The following is a 13,311-nucleotide window of genomic DNA, read 5'->3' on the forward strand; positions in this document are numbered from 1 at the left end:
TAATCCTATGTGGCACAATCCTTACTTTGTGGGATTTGTCCTTAGCAAATGAGCTTACAAATTAGAACATTATGAAGGGGATGTTTTGAATGAGACCCACAACGGGATCTATTTGAAGAGGTATTATGCTTATGAAATAATGACTAGGAAATACCATTGTACAAGTTGCATATAAGTAGTTTTTTTCCTTCAATTTTTTCTTTTATAGTTTTCTTGATATATTAGTCTTTGCTTAAGTCTTTGCTGACCATGCAATGTGCTTGATTGGAAAATGTTATCACACATACCTATATTGTGGGATTCACACATGGTGGTACTCATCATGCTTGGAACTTCACTGTCACAATTTGGGTGATTTATCCTCCTGCTAGCCAACTTGTGAGCTCATAAGGGGCCTATCTTAGTCTTCTAACTAATAAAATTGCTAAATATAATGTAATTTGTTGAAATACTTTCACAAGTCATTTCATGTGGAATTTGACATATTTTAGTTCAACTAGACGTACAATTGGTAGTGTTATAGTTGAACAAAGTATAACATGTTTGTGATCCTATGCTTCTAATGAAGTATTTGCAAGTGAGACTTGTTGATTGTTATTTGGAATTAATTGCATACATTCATATCTTGAGAAGGTTTACTGTTTTAATTGATGAGGGCTAATTATGTGTTATATTGGCATTTATACATTAAGATAAATCATGCATTTATGTTGGTATTTGAAAAATTAATCACATCAAAGCATTGTGCAAAAAGTAAAATTCAAGCTAATCATGTGCATGTATATAAATAATCACCATGCCCAAAATGTGGAAGGTCATGTACAAAATTGCCCTTACTAGCCTCTAATGATAAGATATAGGTACATCGACACAAAATGTGTGACATGTAAAAGCTTAGCCTTAAGAGTAGGTTCACCATGTGTCTCATCATAGTATACAATGACGTTTGTTGCCCATAAGAAGAGTTAGACCGTGAGATACTGTAATCCCACCACCTATCTCTAAGCCCACTTTGGTAGGTACTCGATATGTGTCTTCCAATAATTTTTCAAGCAAAAAACCCAATGTCATCTCATTCCTCAATCCACATAAACTTCCAACATCTGTTTTTTTTCAAAGAGAAAAAATTTCTTTCTATTATAAGAGAAAATACATGCGTCTGGGAGATATGATTCTCCATCGCCATCTTAAAACAGAGAAAAAAGACAAAATGCATACAGTCGATCACATACATCTTGGAGGATAGCAAAAAATTGGTACAAGGGTTGCTCATTAGAGCTTATAAATCTGCTTTTGCCTGGTGCTAGAAAGATATGAACATGAGACTTAGCAGCGACCAAAATTAGCACTTAAAAATACTACAGAGGGACAAAACCACAAAAACTAGAGGAAAACAAGAGGGGGGTGCGGCAGAGTATCCCATTGAGTGGACTGTTCATTTTAAATAAGAATGATACCTTCCCCTGTCAACATCCTGAGGTCGAACCAGTTGAAAACAACTTGATCCAACACCTACAACTATAAAAAAAAAATCAAATAATGTTGAAAAGTGATTCAAAGATGATGGATTTTTAAGAATAAGACAAAGTGGCATTAATAAAATCAAATAATGTTGAAAAGTGATTCAAAGATGATGGATTTTTAAGAATCAGACGAAGTGCCATTAATGTGTATTAATATAGTTAATATTAAATACAGTAAATCATGTTCTTTAAACTATGATATTATCTCCTCCACATTTATGTCAGTGTTCTCAAATCTAAAGGTACAAATTGACATGATCTACCTAGCTCACATAGGTGTGATTTTCAATACAATATCGTGTCCACATTAAGTAATTCTTTAATTCGTATAAATGCATAAATAATCCCTCTTGACTAAAAATCTAAAATAGAGTAATAATTATGTAATTTATCCCTGTGAATCAACTAGGCCCAAATTACGCTCGTGCTTCCCCACACCTCATGTCCCGATTCCCCGCGTGTCTTCGAGTATGTGGTTACGTTTCAAAGAATTCGAAAAAATATAAAATAATATATCCTATATTAAAGACCACCATGCATAATTCAAATGAATTGAAAGAATGATTAGGCAACCAGCGATGGCCAAACCCATCCGACGACCTCATCATCTACTCTCCTCCGATTCTAACTGCTACCCACTTTCAAAACCATGGCGCCTACCCGTCTGCACATCTCATAAATGCAGCAGAACTATTTTTCTGTGTGTCCTCAATGGTGGGGTTGATATTAGCAGAAGAAAAGAGGCGCTGCGGAGAGTGGACCTTGAGCTGGAGAGGGGCAACGAGAGAGAAGCTCTCACCATCATCACGTCCTTACAGGGCAAGCCGGGCGGCCTCCGTGGATTTGGAGCTGCAAGGCAGGTCAGACTTCCGGTTGATTAATTAATATAATTTATTCAGACAGAAGTCGATGCGTGAACATTTTTTTCAAGATTACTATAATGAAATGAAATGATATTTTAAGGTGCACGAGACTAAAAATAGTCTATGAGACCATTAGTTCCCTGTTTTTCGCTCTTTGCAATTCAGTCCTTTTCCGATTCAAATTGATGATGAGCTGACCTAACCTTCCAACAATCTCCTCGCTAAAAAACAATGCCAAAAGACAATGCCAAGAAACTGATGCTAACATGTTCTCATAACAAAAATGCACCATTTTTTTTCAAGTCAATGCTATAATTTGTTAATTTGATCAAAATGTATATGAACTACCAATGGGACATTCTCACCCCGAGATACTTGATTATTAATTGCTTTTAGTTATTGTAAATGCATGCATACATACAAGCCTATGTCAAATAATGAAACATTGTGTTATATACATACCCACATTATTCCTCTTTTCTTTTCCTTATCCATGCCCTTCTTGTTTGTAAGATTTTGTGGTTGGAATTTGAAGAGAATGTTTTGATCAAAATGTATATGAACTACCAGTGGGACATTCTCACCCGGAGATACTTGATTATTAATTGCTTTTGGTTATTGTAAATGCATGCATCCATACAAGCCTATGTCAAATAATGAAACATGGTGTTACATACATACCCACATTATTCCTCTTTCCTTTTCCTTATCCATGCCCTTCTTGTTTGTAAGCTTTTGTGGTTGGAATTTGAAGAGAATGTGTCCGGAATATTCCAGTCACATTCTTTTCAAACCCCCTCTCCCTTTTGTTCCTTTCTTCTCTTTTTACTTGGAATAAAAATTGCACCTAAAAACAAAACACTATACTTATTGTTTCCTTTTTGCTTTTTTCACTTGGAATAAAAATTGCACCTAAAAACAAAACACAAAACTTAATTATTGTTTTTTTTTAAAGTTCTTTATGATAAATACATGCATACATTTAAACCTATGTTAAATAATTAAGACTGCATTATGTAAATACACACATTATTACTCTCTTCATCTCTTTATCAACTTTTTCTCTTTTTTTTTTTTTAACCTTGATATGTAATAGTTACACTATCTATCCCAAATAATTGAGACATTTTTTTATACATGTATTTACATGTTGATTTATACAATCTCATCTAGAGTTTTCTTCTTTGAAGTGGTACTCTAAAACCTTGAAGAGCTATTTTTAGCTATTTCTTGATAGTGGAATTTTTGTGCATGGTTGTACTGGTGGGCTCTGTTGCTTCAAGATCTAGCGGGCCTTGTGAGAGGCCTTACAAGGCGATAGTCATACTAGACACAACAATGAGGTGGCTGGCACTATCATCTTAGCATTCCACTTCCTACTCTTTAGTGGAATTTCACATATGAGAGGCTTCCCAGTATAGATGACTAAGTGTATTCTAGATAAAATCTAGGTGATACTTTAAGAGGCTTGATCAAGGTACTTTTCACTTGGAACAAGGCACAATTCTTTGCAATAAGGAACAACATACTTATGAAGAAAGCCTAGGAGATAGGGCTTGTAGCCTAGGGTTTCAAGATGTAGCTCAACAATGGTAAATCTAGGCATACACACACAAGGAAAAGTTTGCCATGGTCGAGCGGCCTTTCCTCTCCTTATCAGTCGAGCCCCCTGTCGGGTCCTTGACAGTCGAGTGTGCTTTCCTCTCCTCTCCTCTCCTCTCCCTCTCCTTAACAGTCGAGCTGATACAACCCAGCAGCAGTAGCAGCTACAGTATCTCTCGTTGACCTATCTGACCCATATGACCCCCACTTAAGTACCTCCGTATTCACCAAAGGTAAAGTCTATTGCGAAAGGTTTATATCCTGTTGATAAAAGGTTTGCAGTGACTTCGTCGAGCTAAAGAATATCCCACCTGCGATTTCCTCGTTCCATGTTCCATGCCCTACCTTCTAAGGAAGAGACACCCCTACCTCTGCTCTTGGACTCATCCCGGAATGAATAGCCATAATTCCTTCGCCCCATTGGAGGAAATATTAAGAGATTTGATCAACCATTGGATTGGAAAACCTTCAAGTAGCCATAAGTTGAAACCTTGTATAGGGTTAGGGTTTTTGTAAGGCCCTAAATTACCTAGGGTTGATGACGACAACCCTAATGAGGCACTATTTACCGTGTAATATGTTAGATTTTGAATTTGTTAGGTCAAGCAAGGTAGGAGAGTGCCAAATCAGATTCAATGTTTCAATACCTCATGCCCTACCTAAATTTGTCCTAAGCCCTAGCCCTAGCGGCTTGCCTTGAAGGGCCGAAAATAGAGAAAGAGAGGGAAAAGATAAGGTTTTAGAGTTTTTGATCATCAAGAGGGTTGCCGGTGCCTTTTCCCTACTTGGGTGATGGAGTCTTACGAACTTTAATCATGGGATATAAAATCTTTGAAGGTAGTAAGGAGGGAAACCCTAGTTTTCACTTCCTAACCCTAGCTATCATTTTATGAGGGGAGAAATTCACTAGAAAAAGGCTCTCTAGGAGGTTTTATAGGGAGTTTAACGATACAAGATTAAGCATGCAATAATTACCAATAATTTCATGTAAACATATGCATTTAGACAAAGAAAATAGAAACCCTAGCAATATTCCATTACATGCATAACCATAAAAATATATTTAACAAAATTACTCACAATGTATCTAAGAAGATGCCTTCTTTCAATCCCAAAGTGATGTCTCCACAACAAAAGCTAGTCTCCAATAGACAAAATCCACATAAGATCATTTCTCCACAAGTAGCGAAGTACAAAAAGCAAGTTGAGTCTCTTTTGGAGAGGCCAAATTGTTGAGAAATTAAGATGTTGCAGATTAGGGTTAATTTCTCTGATGTTGATTTTGGGTAGCATCAGATGTGCTCTAGCCATGAAAATTGGTGGAGAGGCTAAAGCACTTGAGATCTCCAAGTCCTAGAAATGGTTTGGACAGATTGTACCCGGGTTGGGAGATATTAAAATAATTAATATTTTTAATGGAGTTCCTAAGTCTAAACTTAGGAAAAATAAAATATTAATGTGTATTGACTATTAATATAAAACTGGGTTAGAAGGTTCCAAAAGTCATGGATCAAGCCAAATCTAATCTTAGCTGTTGATTAGAGATTTAATCTCGGTCATTGATGGACCAACGAGAAAAGTATAAGAAGAGGCTTGAGGGTCAGTTGGAGAACACACTGAGGGAGACCAGTCAGTTTGATTTTTGGAGCGGGGTTAGCTGAGAAATTTGAACCAGTGGTCTGGAGAGCAGAAGGAGGCAACAAGTACGGAACAGAGAGTCGAGAACAACACCAGAGGACCAGCGCAGAGGTTGGAGAGGCAGATGCAGAGTCTCTTAGGCAGACGCAGAGGCAGTAGACTACGCAGTCACTGGAGGGTCTGCGTGGGTGACACAGAGAGGCCCAGTGCTGACACAGAGAGGCAAGCGTTGACGCAGAGGGTCTGGGAGCTACGCAGAGGTTAGCTAGCCTGACGCTGAGACTGGGAGAAGTGTTTGAAATTTTTCTCTCTGTTGGGTAAGCCAGTTTGGCACCCAGTTGTACTGAAGAATTGCTGAATAATAAAATCCTCCCTTGCTGCACTGGTTTTCCCACATTGGGTTTTTCTGGGAACTGTTGTCCAAAATATCTGTGTCGATGTGTTGATTCTTGTGCATGTGTTTGTTTCTGTATTATGGTGTGATAACTACAACATAATTTATTTTAATGTTTACTGAAGGATTTTCATAAATAACTTATTGGGAAATAAGTAGGTAAAATAAATCAGTTGTTGCAGTGATAGAATTTTCACATGGTATCAGAGCAAGTAATCAGAGACAGGAAGGGAAAATCAATTATGGGTCGAGACCATGATGTAGAGGCATCTACGTCAGGAGACTCGCACAGATTTTCAGAAAATTGCACAAGAGAAAGTGATTTCGATTTCTCTATGTTGGCTTCTAGGCTGGAAGAAGAAGTGGCTTGTGTGACTAGCTCTACATCATCAGAGGTATGGTATATAGACAGTGGAGCCTCTTGGCATATGACGGGAATCCGAGAATGTTTCTCAGATTATCGGGAGGAGAAGATGAACTTTCAGATCACCATGGGGAACAAGGCAAAGTGTACTCCAGTAGGGAGGGGTACCATAGTTTTTCAAACAGAAACGGGAGAGCGGTTCCGTGCTACCAATGTGCTGCATGTACCAGGATTGGGGATGAACTTACTTTCCGTGTCGCAACTTCAAGGCAAAGGCTATGACGTTTTCTTCATCAAGGAGAAAGTATACGTCAAACACCTGAGCTGGAAAAAGAAAGTGCAGATCGGGATCAAAAGTAACAGGTTGTACAGACTACAACTAGAATCACCAATGGCACTAATAGGCAGTCATGGAGACAAGGATTTGAACGAACTATGGCACAGAAGAATGGGACATTTGCACCATGGGGCTTTGAAAATTCTCAGGAGCACTGTAACAGGAGTTCCAAATCTTAGTACGGAACGAGATGATGTATGCAGAGGATGTGCTCTAGGAAAGTATGCCAAAGCAACATTTCCTAGAAGTAAAAACACGGCCATAGATTGATACACTCAGATATCTGTGGACCCATGTCCACTAAAGCTCTTAGTGGTGCCAAGTACTTCCTCACCTTCATTGATGACCACTCAAGGAAAACTTAGATTTATTTTCTGAAAACCAAGGACAAGGTTTTCTGTCGATTCAAAGAGTTCAAGGCTCTGGTGGAGAATCTCACTGGGAAGAAAATAAAAGTTTTGCGCTCAAATAATGGTGGAGAGTATGTGGATAAGGACTTCATTGATTTTCACGCTACGGAGGGCATCAGAAGAGAGTGGACAACTCCTTACAATCCGAAGCAAAATGGAGTAGCAGAAAGAAAGAACAGGACTATTGTAGAAGCAACTAGGGCCATGATGTATGATTAGGATATGCCAAAATTCCTGTGGGTAGAAGCATGCAACACAACAGTCTATTTTCAGAATAGAACTCCTCATCGGGCATTGGGCAAGATTACTCCAGAGAAAGCCTTCATAGGGAAGACACCTGAAGTCAGTCATTTGAGGATATTTGGGAGCTTGGCATATTGCCGCATACCCGAGGAAAAGAGGAAGAAGTTGGATCGAATTACAGAGAAAGGATATCTAGTGGGATATAGCAAGAACGCTAAGGCATACAGAATCTATCTTCCAGGGAGTAGGAAGGTAGTAGTTCGATGAGATGTGAAGTTCATGGAGGACAGGGCTTTCAGAAAATCTCGAGAAATGCCTTCCAAGGAGCAGTCAAAAGAGGAATTGTTGGTCAAACCTCTTCAACCAACGGAAGAAAAGAATTCTTCCTCGGGTCAGGAAGAATCACAAGATGAGGAGGAGCTAACAGAAGCATCCATTGGCAGAGGAAGAACGAACAGGGAACTTCATCGGTGCACCAAAGAACAATAAGAGGGAGTGAAAATAGCCAGATAGATATCAGGCGTTAGTAGCTCAGGATGGGGAGCCTGCCAGTTTTCAGGAGGCAGCTCAACATCAGGTTTGGTTGGATGCGATGGTAGAGGAGTAGAACTCCATAATGGTGAACGATGTCTGGGAGGTAGTGCCAAGGCCTCAAGACAGATCAGTGGTAGGTTCGAGATGGATCTACAAGATCAAATACGCTGCAGACAACAATGTTGAGAAATACAAAGTCAAATTTGTGGCTAAAGGGTATGCTCAGAAGGAAGGAATTGATTACGAAGAGACCTTCGCCCTGGTAGCTAGGTATACATCTATTAGAATCGTGATATCTCTTGTAGCACAGATGGGGTGGGAGATTCATTAGATGGATGTCAAAACGACATTTCTGAATGGGTGATAGAAGAAGAGGTATACATTGAACAACTAGAGGGCTTTGAGACACATGAGAAGAAGTCTCATGTATGCAGATTGAAGAAAGCCTTGTATGGGTTGAAACAGGCACCTAGAGCATGGTATGGTCGAATCGATGGCTACTTGTAGAAAATGGGATTTGTCAAGAGTGACGCAGATCCAAATCTCTACTATCTGGTTGTAGAGAATGAGCCTCTAATCTTAGTATTATATGTGGATGATCTCTTCCTGACAGGATCATCCAAGCTCATCGGGGATTGCAAGAAGAATCTAGCCACGGAATTCGACATGAAGGATTTGGGACGAATGCATTATTTCCTGGGGTTGGAAGTTTGGCAGCAAAAGGGGGAGATCTTCCTTGGGCAAGGGAAATATGCTATAGAAATCCTGAAGAGATTCAGGATGGAGGACTGTAGACCCATGGTTACTCCAGTGATCACCAACTAGAAGAAGATTGATGCATCGGAAGACAAGGATGTTGATCCCACCTTATATAGGCAACTCATAGGGTCCTTGATGTATCTGGTCAATACCAGGTTAGACATTTGCTATGCTGTCAACACCTTCAGTCAGTTCATGGTGGAGTCAAAGAGGGCGCACTGGGCAGTAGCCAAGCATGTTCTCAGGTATTTACAAGGAACAATCGATTATGGACTCTTGTACACCAGGAGTAAGGGTAACAGATAGAGTGGATTTATTGATGCAGATTGGGCAGGAAGTTCAGTGGATCGGAAAAGTAACTCTGGGTACTGTTTCAACATTAGAACAGGAATGGCCTCCTGGTGCAGTAGGAAACAAAAATCCGTGGCTCTAAGCTCAGGTGAGGCAGAATATATGGCTGTGAGCACAACTTCGTGTGAGGCCATATGGATTAGAAAATTGCGTGTGAACCTATTCAGAAGAAAGATGGAGGCGACCGGGATTATGTGCGATAATCAGAGTTGCATCAAGCTCTCTGAGAATCCAGTGTTTCATGATCGGTCAAAGCATATTGATATTCAGTGTCACTTTGTCAGAGACTGTGTCCAACGAGGAGCTGTGCAGTTGAGCTACACTCCTACAGGAGAACAGGTGGCAGATATCCTCACCAAGGTCCTTGGAAGAACAAAGTTCGATTACTTCAGGGAAAAGATGGGGATGATAAAGAATCCATTTCAGTAGCAGAAATGGGGGTGATGTTGCAGTCAGCAGTAGCACGATGCAGCATGATGAGAAGAGGATGCAGTGCAGATGCAGTGTTGGGAAGAAGGACCAGCAACACGGATGCAGCGGGAGTTGCAGTGTTGGGAGGATAGACCAGCAACAACACGGATGCAGAGGGAGTTGTCGTACAAATGCAACAGTGGCGATGGTAGGGCCATGGGCAGCAGTACAGGATGCAACAGTGCATAGGATGTTGGGCAGGGAGGCCTAGCATCAGCATAGGGACTGGTGGTGGATGATCAGGGTAATGCTTAGTAAGGAGTATTACTAAAGCACAGTCCTCGCTAAGAGGGAGTGTTGATTTGGGGTAGCATCAGATGTGCTCTAGCCATGAAAATTGGTGGAGAGGCTAAAGCACATGAGATCTCCAAGACCCAAAAATTGTTTGGACAGATTGTACCCGGTTTGGGAGATATTAAAATAATTATTATTTTTAATGGAGTTTCTAAGTCTAAACTTAAGAGAAATAAAATATTAATGGGTAATAATATAAAACTAGGTTAGAAGGTTCCAAAAGTCATGGATCAAGCCAAATCTAATCTTAGCCGTTGATTAGAGATTTAATCTCGGTTGTTGATGGACCAACGAGAAAAGTAGAAGAAGAAGCTTGAGGGTCAGTTGGAGAACAAACTGAGGGAGACTAGTCAGTTCGATTTCTGGAGCGGGGTTAGCTAAGAAATTCGAACCAATGGTTTGGAGAGTAGCAGGAGGCAGCAAGTACGGAACAGAGATTCGAGAACAACACCAAAGGACCAACGTAGAGGTTGGAGAGGCAGACGCAGAGTCTCTCAGGCAGACGTAGAGGCAGCAGACTGCGAAGTCACTTGAGGGCCTACGTGGGTGACGCAAAGAGGCCCAGTGCTGACACAGAGAGGCAGGAGCTGACGTAGAGGGTCTGGGAACTACGCAGAGGTTAGCTAGCCTGACGCTGAGACTGGGAGAAGTGTTGGAGAATTTTCTCTTTGTTGGGTAAGCCAGTTTGGCACCCAGTTGTAACGAAGAATTGCTGAGTAATAAAATCCTCCCTTGCTGCACGGTTTTCCCACATTGGGTTTTTCTGGGGACTGCTGTCCAAAATATTTGTGTCAATGTGTTGATTCTTGTGCATGTGTTTGTTTCTGTATTATGGTGTCATAACTGCAACGAAATTTATTTTAATGTTTACTGAAGGATTTTCATAAATAACTTATTGGGAAATAAGTAGGTAAAATAAATTAGTTGTTACAGTGATAGAATTTTCTCATCTGTCATAATAATTACTTGTGAATGTTTGTTGGCTTCTAATTAAATTTTATATTCTTCTTCATTAAGCAATTACTAGAATACCAAACATGAAGATCACAAGAAACAAAAACCACAAGAAATTAGGCTCCAAGCCAGGGTAAAACCCCACTAGGGGGAAGACCCACAAAAAATTCTCTTCTTATAGAACCAAATCAAAGTGAGATATCCAAGACCCAAGACCAAGTTTGCCACATAGACCCAAGTTAGCTCTCCTTCAAGCCATCTTCAACAAATCATAGTCAACAAAAGTCAATGTTGGTCAAATCTCTGAATTTTGGTCACTTCTTGAAATTTCAGGCCTTGCAATTTCGACCCTGTACCAGCTCTGAAATACCACAAAAAATCTCCCAAGTGTGTGTTGAGAAATGTAACTAGTTTCGGTCTCCATAATTGTGTTGGAATTTCTAAGTCTATCCGTTACAAATTCTTCCTGTACTATCTGATTTATTTCTTCCTACTTGTTCAGTTACTTAATAAGTTATTTACCATGTAAATACTGAAAATAAATACAAGTACAGTATCAACACATACAGATCATAAACTGAAAGAAACAAGCACACAAGTGACACCGTTGTTTTTGGACTAATGTCCCCGAAAAACCCCAATGCGGGAAAACTAGTGCAACTATTTAGAGGGTTTATTATTATGCAGTTTCAGAATACAACCAGGGTGCTAGAAATGGCTCACCCAACAGAGAATGCCCTCGGCAGTAGTACCTCTCAGCCGGAGACAGATATTCTGGCTAAATCATCGGATGAACGATCCCACTGCAACACTGCAGCTTCTGCTGCTTTGCGTCACCCTGATAGGGACCACATCACCCTATCCAGCTCTCCAGCTCCAATTTGTCCCACAAAAATCTCCCAACTCTGCCTCTAGGGCTTGCGTTAGCCTCTCTGGCCCAGCGTCAGCCTATCAGGCCCGGCGTCAGCCTCTCGGGGCTCTACGTCAGCCTCTGGAGCCTCTGCGTCTCACACGTTGGCCCTCCTCAGGCTCTGCGTAGCTCTTGGCTGCCTCTACGTGGCCTCTGGCTGCCTCTGCGTGGCCTCTAGATGGCTCTGCGTCAACCCTCTCTCGGCTTTTGCGCTGATGCTTCCGGTACCAACTCTGCCTCTCTGCTATGTATTCACTACCCCTCAGTTGCAACTTAGATCACTTCACTCAATTTCCTTAGCAAACCTTGCCCTAGAAAATCGAGTTCTTAATCTCTCTCGGTGTGTACTCCAACTGACCCTCAAGCCTCCTCTTATACTTTTCTCGTTGGTCCATCAACAACAAATATTAAATCTCTAATCAATAGCTAAGATTAGATTTGGCTTGATCCATGACTTTTTGACAAGTCTAACTCAGTTTTATATTAATTCACATTAATATTTTATTTTTCCTAAGTTTAGACTTAGGAACTCCATTAAAAATATTAATTATTCTAATATCTCCCAAACTGGTTAGATTCTGCCCAAACCATTCTGGGTCTTGGAGATCTCATGTGCTATAGCCTCTCCACCAATTTTCGTGGCTAGAGCACATCTGATACTACCCCAAATCAACACTCCCTCTTAGCGAGGACTGTGCTCTAGTAATACTCCTCACTGAGTATCACCCTGATCATTCAGCATCGGTCCCTGTGTTGATGCTAGGCCTCCCCGCCCAACATCCTCTGCAATGTTGCATCATGTACTGCTACCCATGGCCCTACCCCTGCCACTTCAGCATCTGTACGACAGCTCCCTCTGCATCTGTGCTGTTGCCCATGGCCCTGCCACTGCCACTGCTGCATCTGCACTGCATCCCCTCTCAGCATGTTGCATCATGCTGCCCATAGTACTGCCACTGCTAACTGCTCCACTGCAACTCAGTTACTGAGAAGTAAGTAACTGATCCTCCCAACTCTGACATCTCTGTCAGGCTAGAGACACTCTCGATGCTGAAGCTCCCTCTGTCGCTGACAAGTGCTCCCTCTTTGACCTCTGCGCTGTTGCAACAACTCCATGCATCTCGCACTGCTGCCTCACGCTGTCCTGGGACTCCTGCACTGTAGCACTCTTTATTGCTCCATCTAGATCTGTCTCTATTGACATCCACCAGTCCTACTACTACTCTTCGGGGCTCCCGTAGCCAGGTATAATCCAAAAGGTTGGGTACCTCAAGGATCCTGCCCCTCATCGCTTGTAGTTCGTCTGAATACAGCTCGATGTCTCCCCACTTCCTCTCAAGTGGCGCATGAGCACTCATGGCACAATCGTCATCAGTCTCCACTTCTTTCTCTACCTTAGCCAGTGCAACCTTGGTCTCAGAAGCCTCTCCCTTGCTCTTCTTTCTAGGACACTGGTTCGCATAGTGACCCAGTTCCCCACAATGGAAGCACTTGAACTTGGAGAGGTCCTTCTTCTTTCTTTTCTCCTGCTTTCCCGCAGATGCGAGAGTCGCATCTTCTTCCTCCTTCTTGATTCTGACCCCTTTTCCGCTACTCCTCGCCTTGGACACCCGTATGATCTCTTCTTGACGAAGAGTCGCCCATAGTTCCTCCCAATCTGGAAG

General features: G+C 41.3%; 1 protein-coding gene across 2 annotated transcripts in view; it reads left to right on the forward strand.

The window, feature by feature from the left end:
- Window positions 1-2,051: 2,051 nt before the first annotated feature.
- Window positions 2,052-13,311, forward strand: part of LOC149145272 (uncharacterized) — a 446,502-nt gene continuing 435,242 nt past the window's right edge. For both annotated transcript variants that reach the window (XM_089449292.1, XM_089449293.1), the window contains exon 1: window positions 2,052-2,383. In XM_089449292.1, the coding sequence (XP_089305418.1) occupies window positions 2,084-2,383 (300 nt within the window). In that variant the 5' untranslated portion in view covers window positions 2,052-2,083. The remainder of the gene's footprint in view (window positions 2,384-13,311) is intronic.

The sequence above is a fragment of the Pinus tabuliformis genome, chromosome X (genome assembly GCF_031772625.1).
Source record: "Pinus tabuliformis cultivar Carrire ecotype Pingquan chromosome X, CPIR1, whole genome shotgun sequence".
Lineage (NCBI taxonomy): Eukaryota > Viridiplantae > Streptophyta > Pinopsida > Pinales > Pinaceae > Pinus > Pinus tabuliformis.